Consider the following 13,655-nt stretch of genomic DNA (forward strand, 5'->3'; position numbering starts at 1 on the left):
ACAAGATCCACCGTGGCATATCCGCTGCTGTTGTTCTTTGTAGCCTGTCCGTACAACATATTTGAATTATAGCTGCCAGGCTGCTTCTTGGAAGAACCATTCTTACACCATCTTTAATGCAAGGGAGCAGCAGGGCATCGCTGGCCCTCAGCTTCTGCCTTCGTTGTGAAACAGTGACCACATCTCGGCTCATACTCGGTGCCATGGTTGCGCCTGCATTGTACACACACACAGCTTCAGGACCACTCATACAGTGACTAACCCTCTGCCTGCCTCAGCGTCTCCTAACTGACAAGGAAGGGGGAGGGGACTTGCTGGTGCGCGAAGTGAAAGCAGAGGGAACATGCCACTCCGTCACTGGCATTGAAGCAGGTGACGTGCCTGGGTAACCTGGGCCGACCCAGTGGATAAAGTGGCTTCCTCCAGCACAAGGACTGCATTCGACTCCTGCCTGTGTTTCTGATTTTTCTCCCCAACCTCACTAGTGTGCATGGTGTAAAGCATATTGCTGATGCTGAGAATTCACTTCGAGAAGCTTTGCTCAGAGTTGCCCTCTGAGAAGGACAAGCCACCCCTTGGTGCCACATCTCGGCAAAGCTTGTTAACTGAGGGTGCAGAGTCGCTCTCCTGCCTTAGACCCTTCTCTTGTGACTATAGTTCGTCCCCTTTCAGTTTGTCCACAGATGTCAAATCTAAGGACACTCAAGTCCCTTATAATGGCACGGTACTTGCATTCAGTCCGTAGATTGAATGCCATTAGTTGGTTAAATCTATTGCTTCAGAACCCTAGATGCAGAGGGCACTGTCCTTGTCTTCAGGACCAGTTTGGAACCTTAATGGCAACTGCCGGCCCCTTTCCATCCTGAGTTAGCCCCGCCTTTTCTCAATGTGACTGTCCTACCATCACCTAATTGTGACTGGCATGCCTCATTACCAATTCTACCTGGTATGCGTGATTTTGTACATATAACAACTGGGCACACTAAAAGAATATAGAGAAAAAGATTTTGCTGAAAGGAATACAGTAGAAAGATTGTTTGGCCCCTACATATCACATATCGAGTGGGAAGGATGGAGAAACGGGCTGGGTATAGAGACTGAGGCTGTAAGCGCAGCAGGGGACTGATTCTCAGTGCCTCTTTCAGATTGTCAGATTGCTTTTGGAACATGGCTGCGATGTGAACCTGAGTGACAAGCAGGGCCGGACACCTCTCATGGTGGCTGCCTGTGAAGGACACCTGAGCACTGTGGAGTTCCTCCTCTCAAAAGGTATGGTGTGTTGCAGTACGCTGGCTGCTTTGGCAGAGACCCACTAGTACTTTGGGCTTCCCCATGAGTCTTTTCGTCCTGTGGCTTTTCTAAGGCATGATGCAGCCTGGGGGCTTATCATTCAGCCTTGGTGAGACCCTCTGGCCATCACACCTGCTCAGGCTGATACACTCCCAGGCGGGCATCCAGATGGTGGGACCCTCAGCAGCCCAGGTTTATTCAGGTTCTAAGATAGCCAATTAAAAGAACCAAATTAGAAGTAAAAGGCAGAAAAAGGAAATCTACTCGGTGTGGCCACATTGGGAAAGGTCCAGCAGCCTCCTCAAGTCTGTCTTGGGGTCCTGAAGTGAAATCAATGTTTAATGTAAGGGCCAAGGATACGAACATCTAAGTAGTTCGGTTGAGGTGTGGTCCCGCATGCCACTGGCCCATCATTGTCTGGGCTTCCATCTTGTCCTGTTAGGTGGTCTAGCAAGTTGTTAAAACTGGGAGAGTTCTTCGTGGGAGACAAGTTCTCCCTCGGGCTGGTGCGGTTTCCTTCTCTCAGCATGAGATTCTTAGGGGAAAATCTCATTCTTTGGGGTCCATTTTTCAACAGTCTGATAGTGAGATTGGGAAACCCAGGTATCTTTTAGGACACCTTCATTTCTGCCAACCAGTTATAAATGGACTCTTCTCTCAGGCGCTGCTCTTTCTTCCCTGGACAAAGAGGGCCTGTCAGCATTGAGTTGGGCATGTCTGAAGGGTCACAGGGCCGTGGTCCAGTACCTGGTTGAAGAAGGAGCAGAGATAGATCAGACGGACAAAAATGGCCGTACTCCCTTGGACCTGGCCGCCTTCTATGGTGACGCAGAGACGGTGGGTACTAACGGATGTTCACTTCCGGTGTGGGCGCCTTCCCGTGTGCAGGATGGGTCAGATGTAGCGAGGTGCTTGCTCTGAGGCACAGGCTCTGTGAAGCCATCTGTAGACTGTGGCCTCTGTGTACACACACACACACACACACACACACACACACACACACACACACATGCACACACGGTATATGGGATCTTTTCAATTGTCTATAACTCTGTTACGTGCAGTCCAACCCAAGACTGTTAGTCAGGGTTTTAATGTGCTCTTTAAAGCCTGAAAGTCCTACCCCTACCAACTGCATGTACTGCAGACATGGAGTTGAACATGGATGCCCAATTCAAAACTTTATTTTTATCATGTGATGCATATAAATAAAATTCCTACATAAGTCATTCAGAAACCACTTCCCCTTAAGAAAAATTATTAATTAAGGGAATAGTTAGTTCATAATATACTAATTGTTTTAAATTATTTCTAGTTATAATTTTCATTTGGAAACTGAGAACTGGGAGATGTCTTCCAGGGCAGATGCCATGCTCTGTCAGCATGCGCATTCCAGACCTCTGCAGGCACCAGGGCATTGCTGAGCTATCTGGGAGTCTGCTTTCTTAGTCCTGTGCATCTGATGAGAGGATGAGCCAGAGAGACAGACACATGTAGTGCTGTGGAAAGGCGGTGACCTGGGGCCAGAATTTTATTCATGCGTTCAGGCATCAGTAGAAATATCTTAAAGGCCCCCCTCTCAGTCTTTATGGCTCCATGCTCAGAAATGCCCTTGCAAGGTCATAGGGTAATCCTTTGTTTTTTAAAGATAACATCTCACACAGCCCAGCCTGGCCTCCAGCTCCCCACTGTAGCCAAGGTTGGCTTTGCACTTCTGACCCTCCCCACTCTACCTTCCAGATACTCTGACGGCAGATATGCACGCCACTATCCTTGGCAGTAATTCTGTTTTTAAAGCTCCCTAAGGACGGCTCACCACCACACAGCCCCTCTCCACTCCCGTCCACGAGTGGGAGCTTGCATTTCCATCATGAGGCTCCAGCGTCTTGACGTCATCGTTATCACCCTCCCCCACTCTTAGAAAATACAGCCCTGTGAGTGTGGGTTGATACCACACCATGGCTTTGATTTTCATTTCTCTGACAACAAGGGACTTAACATCTATTTCACGTGCTTGCTGGGTCTCCTCTTGGGAGAAATGTCTATTGAAGAAGTCCCTCACCCACGTGTTGGTTTGGTTTTATGGTTGGTGTAGCTCTTTCATATTCTAGACAGTAACTTTGCTAGTGTCCTTTTGAACACCCAGCGGATTTATTGGTAGGAAACACGTCCTGTTGCAGACACACAACCATCTAAGCTGGACAGAAGTTTCTTTTCTAGTAAGTGGAAAATTTGGAGTGGCCAAGGTAGTTTTTGTTCTTGGCATTTCCCGTGTCAGTGCACACACAGCTGTTTCCTCATCCCCAGCCTTGATGCGGTGACCTCAGACACCCCGACTTCACAGTCCTGACAGTGTCACCCCTTTCTCAAACCCTGAAGTGACTGACTCTGGCCCCTCTGGTTCCAGGCTGCTCACATCTGCAGCTTGTCCTCTCACGCTGTGTGAGTCTGTGTCTGGAGCATGCCAAAGGCCACAGCAGCAGCCTCCCTGCTAGTCGCAGGTGAAACGGTGACCGTGAGTCTTGTCTGTGGCCGTTGAAGTGGGGTCAGACACAGATCCTGTACGTGGGCTCACACCTGTCTGTACCCGTCGGCTTGCCTCCCTCGTCACTGACAGCAGAGAGAGTCTAGCCATGGCTGTAGCCCCTTTCCGCGGTGTCCATTGACACACACCCACGCCTCCCCCCCACCCCACCCCACCCGCAGTGACCGCTCCTGCCAGGGACTGTTCCTCAGGCCTGTGCTGTCCCTGCTGCTCTAGGTGCTGTATCTGGTGGAGAAGGGAGCCGTGATCGAGCACGTGGACCACAGTGGGATGCGCCCCCTGGACAGAGCCATTGGATGTCGAAACACTGCGGTGGTGGTTACACTGCTTAGAAAGGGAGCCAAACTAGGTCAGTGAACCCCACTCCGGGTCAGCGGGTCAGCGGGGCCTTTCCTGAAAGGACTGAAGATTACCTGCTGGCGGCTGGCAGCGTGTGTGTGTGTGTGTGTGTGTGTGTGTGTGTGTGTGTGTGTGTGTGTGTGCGCGTGTGTGTGCGCGTGTGTGTGCGCGTGTGTGTGCGCGTGTGTGCGTGCTCGTGCTCTCCCCCCTCCCTCCTGCTCTGCTCTGTCTCATGTCTCATTTAATCCCAGTCATCCTGTAAACTGAAATTGCTTTTGAGTTTCTCGTTTAAAATTACATTTTATTCTGTGTGTGAACACAAGCTATATACAGAGGTTATATACCCTTTTAGCATGTAACATCCTCTCCTGGTAGGCAGAGAGCAGAGGCTAAGGGGGAGGGACACTCACACCAGGAAGTGTTAACATCTTCCTTGTTTACTGCTGTGATGAGAACATGGCCAAGGCAACTAAGCAAGGAAGAGAATTCAGAGGGGGAGTCCGTGACCATCATGGCGGGGAGCATGGCAGCAGGCAGGCGTGGCGCTAGAGCAGTAGCTGAGAGCTGACATCAGTAGCATGAGACAGAGAGATAACTGGGAATGGTGTGGGCTTTTGAAGCCTCCAAGCTCACCCCTGAGACACACCTCCTCCCACAAGACCACACCTCCTGATCCTACCCAAACAGTTCCACCAGCTGGGGCCCAACCATTCAAATATATGAGCCTATAAGAGCCGTTCTCATTCAGACCACTGCGATCGGACTCTGCTGCACTTGCAGGTGGGCTGAGCATGCGCAGCTCAGAATGCCCTGGATGGTTCTGTAGAACAAGCTGCTGTTCTAGAGTTATCATGAAAGCTTGACACGAAGTTCTGACCCCGGTGCACACAATCGCTGTGAAGGAGACACTGAGGAGAGAGTGGCCTTGGCCAAGGGTTGTGTGGAGGCCCACGTATGTGGCTAGTAGAGCCTCACGTAAATTCGGCATGTATGCAGGGAAGAACCGCAGGGCCCGTTTGGATTTGCTACCCAGGCCCTTTGACCATGAGCAGGTCTGGGTACAGGGGGGCCGCATGGAAAACGGTTTTTCCCAGTGTTTGACCGGTTTCCCTTTTTACCTTGATCCTGTATGTAGGTAGTGGTGATGCCGTCTTTGTACTTGAAACCAAACACAAAACACGGGGTGCTCCGTGGCCCCCAAGGTCATAGTACGTGGCAGAGCTGTATGTGTGTGACGGGCTAGAGATGAGGCTAGAGCCAGACCAAAAGAGAAGCTGGACAGGGACCGGGCAGGGGACCCAAGCTAGGACCTCGGAGTGGACTGCGGTCAGAGTGCAGGGACCTTGGGGACACCAGCTTCCCACCCCTGCCGTACTGGGTGCTGCAGGGCGCAAGGAGGGTGCCCTTAAGGGCCTCCTTGCTTTTCTGGACTCCTCCTCAGGTGAAGGTGAGCACCTTTGTTTCCAGTGTTAGTGGAGCGATAAGATAGCTTTTGTGGGCGCTGATGATTCCTCCACAGGGCTTGCCGGGGCATAAAATAGTTGAGAAGCTTAAACCAGCTTGCTAGAGTCCCGCTGCGGGGAACTGCCTTGCAGCGAGTTCCTGCAGCTGGTCCTGTCGAGCGTCGGGCTGCAGAAGGAACCTGCCTCCTCCGGGCCGAGGAAGCACCTCTGACTGCGTGTTTATTTTGCAGGAAATGCCGCTTGGGCGATGGCCACATCCAAACCTGATATTTTGATTATACTTTTACAGAAATTGATGGAGGAAGGAAATGTGATGTACAAGGTAAGAAGCTTCGTCCCTTTCTGGGCTGCTGTTGTTGACTTGGGACCACCCCTGAGTTTGGTGTTGGATGCTGCAGCCATGCTTCTGTCAGAGAGTGTAACTTTGCAAGGACGGAAGTTCCAAAACTTTCCCACCTGACCTCTCGCCCGGGAGCCTGTTAATCTCCAAACAGCAGACTCTTAATGGGAGAGCACTTCTCTTGGTGGTTGAGAACAATTGTTGGTGATACTCGCGGCGCTGGCTGTGACTTCCTGTCTGAGCCACTGCTAGGTCGGCTGGCATGTCCCACGGGAAGGTCCCTAGGCTTCCCCGCCTGTCAAATTTCCAAGCATGGCACTGGACCTCGTCACGAGGTACATGGCAAAAGCCACCAAGGAGCATTTGTAGAAGAAGAGAATGTTTCAGGGGACAGGAGGAGGATGACACAGTGGCTAGTTGTTGGCTGCCGACCTTGGCAGCCCCTCGGCATCCTAGACACCCCCCCACCCCCAGAAGGAGAGGACGGAATCCTACACATTGTCCTCTGACTCCCACGTGCACCTGTGGTGTGTGCGTGTGCCTACACAATACGTGCCAAGTACATCAGTGTATTTGAAAAGGAAATTAAAAGAACCATCCAGTGTTCCCCTCTCACCCCCGGCCTTTCACTTTCCAGTTCTTAATTCTCTAAATTTAGGGATTTTAAGTGTTTTTAGTGATATTTTTATTGAATGTGGCCAAGTAACACGCTCTCAGTTTCTCAAAAGATAGGTTTTTTTTTTTTTCTCAGTTTCCCTCAGAAATGGAAATAAAACCTACAGATTCATAAACTTGACTTTCAATTCTCCCGGAGGAGCTACCCGTTTAGATCCATGGTGGGTAGCTCTGGTTAATGCATGCAGCTTTGCAGTCTCTCCAGACCGGTCGGCCACTGCTGATCTGTACGCACAGACGAGGCAGCGTGGCTGTGCCCCAGGAAAAGCGTAAATCTGTGTCTGTGGCCGCGGCCTGGCTTGGGAGGTGTGGAGGCCCTTTACATAGGTTACTGCTCCTTCCAGACCTGTAATTAGGTAGAATTAAGATTCCGGGGGGGGGGGGGGGGGGGCGAGATCGTGAGTACGTTTTCCTTTCCACTGCTCGGCAGCTTCATCTGCTGTGTTTTTCATTTATTTCCTTTTTGTTGTGTTTTTTTTTTTTTTTTCATAGTAACAAATAACTAGGCATGCAGCATGACCCAGCAGGGTTCCCAGCTTGGAGTCGGTTGGAAATTGAGTTCAGGGTGTATATTGTTGTGGCTTTGAAGTGGTTTTAATGGGGGTTCTGCTAGGTAATTATGTCAGAAATATCAAGCCATTTCCAACAGGCTGCCGCTCCTGCTGTGCAGTGGGCTGCCTGAGCAAATGGATTTCCTCAGCCTGGGGAGGGGTGGGCTGGGGCTCCGGTTTTTGAAGTCAGTTCTTCAGCGCTTCTAAAAGAAGCATTATTATTATTCTACAGCAAGCTGCAGTTTATCCGAGAGGCACTAGCTGCCTTAGAAACTACAGCATTTTTTTTCATCAGGTTTCTATTATACTTGAAATTAAAATATATTTCAGCAAAACATGGTTCTTGAAATAACACAGAGATTACATGCGAGAAGATAATTTGATGGGTGAAGGATGGGGAGTTCGTGATTTCGCAGTTTACAAACATTGTTCTTGTTCAGCCATCTTTCTCCTTGCTGGGTGATTACATGTGAAGTCGGTGCGGCCTGATCATGTTCAGACTAGTCTGTCTCCTGGTTCCTACTAAGACACCTACCCATCTGGATCCTTCTCCTGGGCCCTGATGATTTTACATGACGTTCTTCAGCACGGTGGTTCATCTGAGAACCCCTGGGAAAGGTTAACTTTATGTGGGTTTTGAATCCTAGAAAGGGAAGATGAAGGAGGCGGCCCAGAGGTACCAGTATGCCTTAAGGAAGTTCCCTCGGGAAGGATTCGGAGAAGACATGAGGCCGTTCAATGAACTGAGAGTCTCCCTGTATCTCAATCTGTCTCGATGCCGGAGGAAAACAAACGTAAGCCAGAGTTGTTATCCCCACCCCGTTCATTTGTTAGCAGCAGGGGACGGCCATCCCCTAGGCTCAGTCTTGGGACTGCCAACCTGACTGGGGTGCTGTGGGGACCTGGGGCTCTCAGGGACCTCTTACAGGTCCAGGTCACAGCCACTGCCCACCTCCCAAAATGCTGGTGGATGCACTGACGTTGAACTTCCTTTGCTTCAGTGAAAGCAGCAAATGCCAGCTGCGCCCCCTCTCCCCCGGCTGGAATGCCACCAGTGCTGTGAATGATCAAGAAAAAGTCCAACAGTCAGCCTCTCACAGTCAACCTGCCCTGGGGCCGTTTTCTCAGAGGACCTGTTTAGTAAACACTCAATTGATGACCAGTAGTGGTTAACTTGTAGTTTGTTACTAGTAGATGTTTTGTAGTTCTTCCTCCTGATGTTTTGAACGGCGGCATCCTCCCCTCCCCTCCCCCCACTCCCACCGGTGTAACTCACCTGCCCCGGGGGCCGCACCACATGAGAGAGCAGAAGGATGCAGCCCTGCACACAGACACCCACAGACTGCTCCGCTCCTGGCCTGGACCCTCTCCTGCCCCCTCTGCCTTCTGTGCCCTGTTACCCCTGCCCTCTCCTGAGTCATAATTGCTGCTTCTGTGCTGGATTCTTAAGAATAGTCATATGCTCCGATTATCCAACTTTAAACAAGCAGACGGGGAAATGCATCTTGCCCTGCACCCCCAGACGCCCCCCCCCTCCCCCGGTCCCAGTGCTCTGTTGCCCTTAGAGCAGAGCTCCTAGGAGACAGACCCTTTTCTAGGCGCTACCTCTGACTCGTGTGTTTAACTGTTGACTCCAGGACTTTGGCTTGGCAGAGGAATTTGCTTCGAAGGCTCTGGAATTGAAACCCAAGTCCTATGAAGCCTTTTATGCCCGGGCAAGAGCCAAAAGGAACAGCAGGTACTGTCTGGGGTCACCCACGTGACTGCGGGAGCCTAGATGAGTGTGAGGGTATTCCTTCCTCAGGGTTGTTACTCAGACAATCCCCATCCCTTTTAACAGGGACCAGTAGCTTCCAAGAGCGCGGTAGTGGGTGGTACTAGCGGCTACCCTTTCGTTTTCCTGGCATTCTGGTGTCTTCCCCACCATACCCCAGCACAGAACACCTGCTGAGGTCTGGTTTCAGGGAGACTGACAAGTCGGGGTGGAACGGGAGCGGAAGAGGGTTATGTCTGACCTCTGAGTTAGAAGGGGGGGACATGATGAGGTCCGAAGAAGATAACATGAGCAGGATTCTGGCACCCTCTGTCTGCGGGTCTGTACAGATAGATCAGGGGCGCGGAGTCACAAAGCAGCCCTGGAGGGCAGCACTGGACTTGGCCCCGCATCTCTGGGCCAACCAGGACTCCCCCACCTCAGCCAGTGCTTGAACCTCGCTCTTTCCCCTTTGAGGACGGCTAGCGTAAGGACGGTTCCATCCTGAGCATGCTCCTATGTGGCGTCTAATCACATCTTCTGCTTCCATATGAAGGCAGTTCCTGGCAGCTCTGGCAGACCTGCAGGAGGCCGTGAAACTCTGTCCCACCAACCAAGAAATCAAGAGGCTTCTGGCCCGCGTGGAGGAAGAGTGTAAACAGCTCCAGAGGAGCCAGCAGCAAAAACAGCAGGGTCCCCTGCCAGCTCCGTCCAATGACTCGGACAATGAAGAGGATGCGCCAGCCTCCAGTGTAAAGGACCACTTCCCCATCGAGGAGGCAGAAGAGGAAGAAACGTCTTCACAGGAAGAACCCATGTCCCCAACTCCCAGATCCCAGCCACCGCTGCCGCCATCTGCCCCTTCCCCGTATATCCGCAACCTTCAAGAGGGCTTACAGTCCAAAGGCAGGCCAGTGTCACCACAGAGCAGGACAGGAATCAGCAAGTCCCTGAGAGAGACTGTAGCTCAGCCAGGCTTGGTTATGCAGCCGACCAAACAGGCACAGATAGTGAAGACCAGCCAACATCTGGGTTCTGGGCAATCGAGCATGAGAAACAGCAGCGCAAAAATACAAGTCTCTTCCCAGAACCCTCCCCCAAGTCCGATGCCTGGTAGAATATCCGTGGCCCCTGCGGGGAGCAGAAACCAGCATTTAGAGGGAACGGGTCCCTTCACTGCAGGAACTGGTTGTGGCCACTTTGCGGATCGGCTGGGCCCCAGCCAGAACCTCCAGCTGCAGCGCAGTGAGAGCGGAACTGCGTACCCTCTACCAAGCAAAATCAAAGCCGCCGAGCGCCTCTTGGCTCATGCCTCCATGACTGTGGATGTAGCTCCTCCTCCGAGCCAGGGTGGACCGGCGGCGGCGGTGGCGAGCTGCGGTGGCGGCGATGTGCGACACCCCGCTTCCCTCGCCAGCTCGGGCTCTTCTGGCTCGCCGTCTAGCAGCATCAAGATGTCAAGTTCCACCAGTAGTTTGACTTCAAGCAGTAGTTTTTCAGATGGATTCAAGGCCCAAGGCCCAGACTCTCGAATCAAAGACAAGGGCACCAGCCAGGTGCCGGGCGGCACCACTGAACACAGGCCCCGCCATACTCCCTTCATGGGCATCATGGACAAGACCGCCAGGTTTCAGCAGCAGAGCAATCCTCCGGGTCGCTCCTGGCACTGCCAGGTGCCAGAGGGGCTTCTGACAAACACAGCCACTGCAGCTGGCCTGCAGCCCAACCCCGACAAGCCCACTCTCAAGCCAGGAGGCTACTGTAGCCAAGCCAAACCTTGCTCAGTTTCCCCGCTGGGCACGGGTGTCCCCAACGGGGCACAGGCGAAGGAGCCGGAGGAGAGTAAGTGCCAAATCCCAGCCCTCTGTCAAGACAGCCGGAAAACTAAGGGTGTGCCTCACCTGTACCAGGAAAGCATCTCGAAGCAGCCGCCTCACGTCGGCACGGAAGCTCACAGGAGCCACCTCACCTCAGCGAAACCAAAGCGATCGTTCATAGAGTCAAATGTGTGAGCCTTACGCTGTCCGCATGTGGTAGTATCGAGTGCCGTCTCTTGGCTTGGGTAGCGAATAATGTCTTTTTTTTTTTTTTTCTTTTCATAATAAGAATTACATTTTAGCCATATTCTCCACCTCTGGGGTGGATCTGATGCCATTGACATATTAAAAATGTAGCGTAAAACTATAGTGCATAGCTAGAAATCGCCCACCAACAGGAATGCTAAGCAGAATTAAAAACTACCCTCGGCTTCTACCTGTCAATTTAAAGGCTGCCAAGAAGATATCACCTGATGCTGTTCTCTTAGGAGAGGTTTGGTTTGCTGTGCACAAAAGCACATTTACTTAGAGAAGAAAGAAACACCCACTGGTAAAAGATTTTAATTCCCGACATAATACCTGGAAGTGTATTCTGGGAAAGATGGGGGAATGTTCGAGAAGTTACAGATCCCTTTAGTCACACCCCAGTTCTTACATATGTATAAACGTTGCAACCTGAGTGCTTTCTGGCCAGCTATAATAATAAATGTGACTGTAAACAGCAGGTTTTTTCCTGTTACTGAAATACGAGCACACCCAAGTATCATTCCCATCATGGCAGTTACTCAAAGGGGATCACACATTTACTTCCATGTTAATGGTCTTTTTTGCAGAGTATTTTTATAGCCCTTTTTTTTTTTTTTTTTTTTTTTTTGGTTTTTCGAGACAGGGTTTCTCTGTGTAGCTTTGCGCCTTTCCTGGAGCTCACTTGGTAGCCCAGGCTGGCCTCGAACTCACAGAGATCCGCCTGCCTCTGCCTCCCGAGTGCTGGGATTAAAGGCGTGCGCCACCAACGCCCGGCCCTTTTTTTTTTTAATATATTCATGCTTCATGGCGTTGCTGATAGAAGGGAAAGGCTATCTAGACTTCTGGTTGGTAACCGGGTCAGATACTTTTGTGCAAAAGTACCAAGACAAGCACTCTTGGTGATGCCGACAGCTTAGCTCTAACTGGTTCCAAAGGCGCTCTGGACAGCGGTGGCGCAAGTCCCGGAAACAAGCCTCCGATGTCCTCTAGGGACAGTTTACACAGGACCCTGGAGGTCTGGGGGGGTTGGTTGTTTTCATCATGCCGTCATTATCTCGCAGTCACATGTTGTATATAGAAACAGCTAGCCCGGTTTTATTCAGGCTTGTACATATAACTCAGAAGAAGTTACTCTGAAGACAAACCACAGAACCCTGCCATCCATCTGCATGTTCTCTGTAAGCTCCATCCGTGCTGGTCACTGCACTGAACAATGCGCTCTCGTGGCATGTTAACAGGATACTCCTAACGGCACTTTATCTCGTTGTCTGAACACCTCTGAGGTGCTATTCATCTGTAAAGATAAGGTACACGGATGAACCTTGGCTTATGGTATTTTTATATAAAAATGGTGTTATTGGAGGATGTTCAAATGCTGGTGTGAGAGAGATTGGGGGGGAGTATTTTATATGTTGAGATGTGAAATGTATTTTCCAGACCTGGGGAGAAGGAAGTTCTATATTTGCAGAATGTTTTAAAAAGGAGTAGCCATGATGTTCATGTGAACATCACTAAGGTTTTGTACGAATAGGAACCTTGCAGTGTCCTTCGGCATATGTTCCTGTGTGTGTAGCGTGCTTTGTACAAAAGCTAGGCCATTTGTATGAGCTTTCTCTGAGCTCTGCTCTAATTCCTATGGCTATTTATTGTTTTCTTTAATATTTGTGAAAGTCTCTCTCTTTGGTTATGTAGTTTTGTTTCTGCACATCTACTGTACTTCTCCATATGGAATAAAAACCATTACTACAAGTGGGTTGGCATTCATTGATAGAGCTAAGTAGACAGTAGACCTCCTCAACAGCTACCTGCCTCGTTTTAATGGTACCCTAAAGGGTGAAAAACACTTTGGGTTTTGTTTGTTAAGACAGGGTTTCTCTGTGTACTTTTGATGCCTGTCCTGGATCTCGCTCTGTAGACCAGGCTGGCCTCGAACTCGGAGATCTGCCTAGCTCTGCCTCCCGAGTGCTGGGATTAAAGGAGTGCGCCACCACCGCCCAGCCTGAAAAACACTTTTAATATAGCAACAAACACGTTTCATCTTCATTCCACAATAAAGTAGAAGCTTCTAGAAATTCCAGAGTCCTCTAGCATCATAATTGGTGATTTTTCTGTCAATAGGGAAGAAGCATGAGGAACAGGAATGTGTACTAATGGGCTGGCTGGCAGCAGGTGATCTGTAACATGGACTGGCAGTGCCCTGTGCTCCGTTAGAGGGCAGAACTCTCTGAACAGCTCAGGGGCTGGAGAGATGGCTTGGCCAGAAGACCCGGCTTCAACTCCCAGCACCCACATGGCAGCTCACAACTGTCTGTAACTCCAAGATCTGACACCCTCACACAGCCATACATGCAGACAAAACACCAGTGCACATAAAAAAATAAAGAACGGCTGGTTCTTTTAGCACATTTGCACTATTCTTCACTTAAAAGGGTCTTTCTGTCTTCACACCCACAGACTTGTTTCAGAGCAGTCAAGAGTGAGATTGTTTTTGTTGTATCATGATACACGGTTCTTACTTGAAATATTTGTTTATGTATTTTTAACTTAAAATTTTTTGAGACTTTTCCATATGCATACTGTATTCATATTTCCACAGCTTCCTGTGCCCATCCAACTCCCCCCCCCCGTCACCCCCA

At 50.5% G+C, this 13,655-nt stretch overlaps 1 protein-coding gene across 11 annotated transcripts in view; it reads left to right on the forward strand.

Moving 5' to 3' along the window:
• Nucleotides 1-13,401, forward strand: part of Tanc1 (tetratricopeptide repeat, ankyrin repeat and coiled-coil containing 1) — a 229,343-nt gene extending 215,942 nt beyond the window's left edge. For all 11 annotated transcript variants that reach the window (XM_016003138.3, XM_006984643.4, XM_076568508.1 and 8 more), the window contains 7 exons: nucleotides 1,146-1,269; nucleotides 1,952-2,127; nucleotides 4,052-4,184; nucleotides 5,868-5,959; nucleotides 7,851-7,997; nucleotides 8,841-8,941; nucleotides 9,513-13,401. In XM_016003138.3, the coding sequence (XP_015858624.1) occupies nucleotides 1,146-1,269; nucleotides 1,952-2,127; nucleotides 4,052-4,184; nucleotides 5,868-5,959; nucleotides 7,851-7,997; nucleotides 8,841-8,941; nucleotides 9,513-10,968 (2,229 nt within the window). In that variant the 3' untranslated portion in view covers nucleotides 10,969-13,401. The remainder of the gene's footprint in view (nucleotides 1-1,145; nucleotides 1,270-1,951; nucleotides 2,128-4,051; nucleotides 4,185-5,867; nucleotides 5,960-7,850; nucleotides 7,998-8,840; nucleotides 8,942-9,512) is intronic.
• The last annotated feature ends 254 nt before the right edge of the window (nucleotides 13,402-13,655 follow it).

Source organism: Peromyscus maniculatus, chromosome 4, assembly GCF_049852395.1.
Source record: "Peromyscus maniculatus bairdii isolate BWxNUB_F1_BW_parent chromosome 4, HU_Pman_BW_mat_3.1, whole genome shotgun sequence".
NCBI classification, from domain to species: Eukaryota; Metazoa; Chordata; class Mammalia; order Rodentia; family Cricetidae; genus Peromyscus; species Peromyscus maniculatus.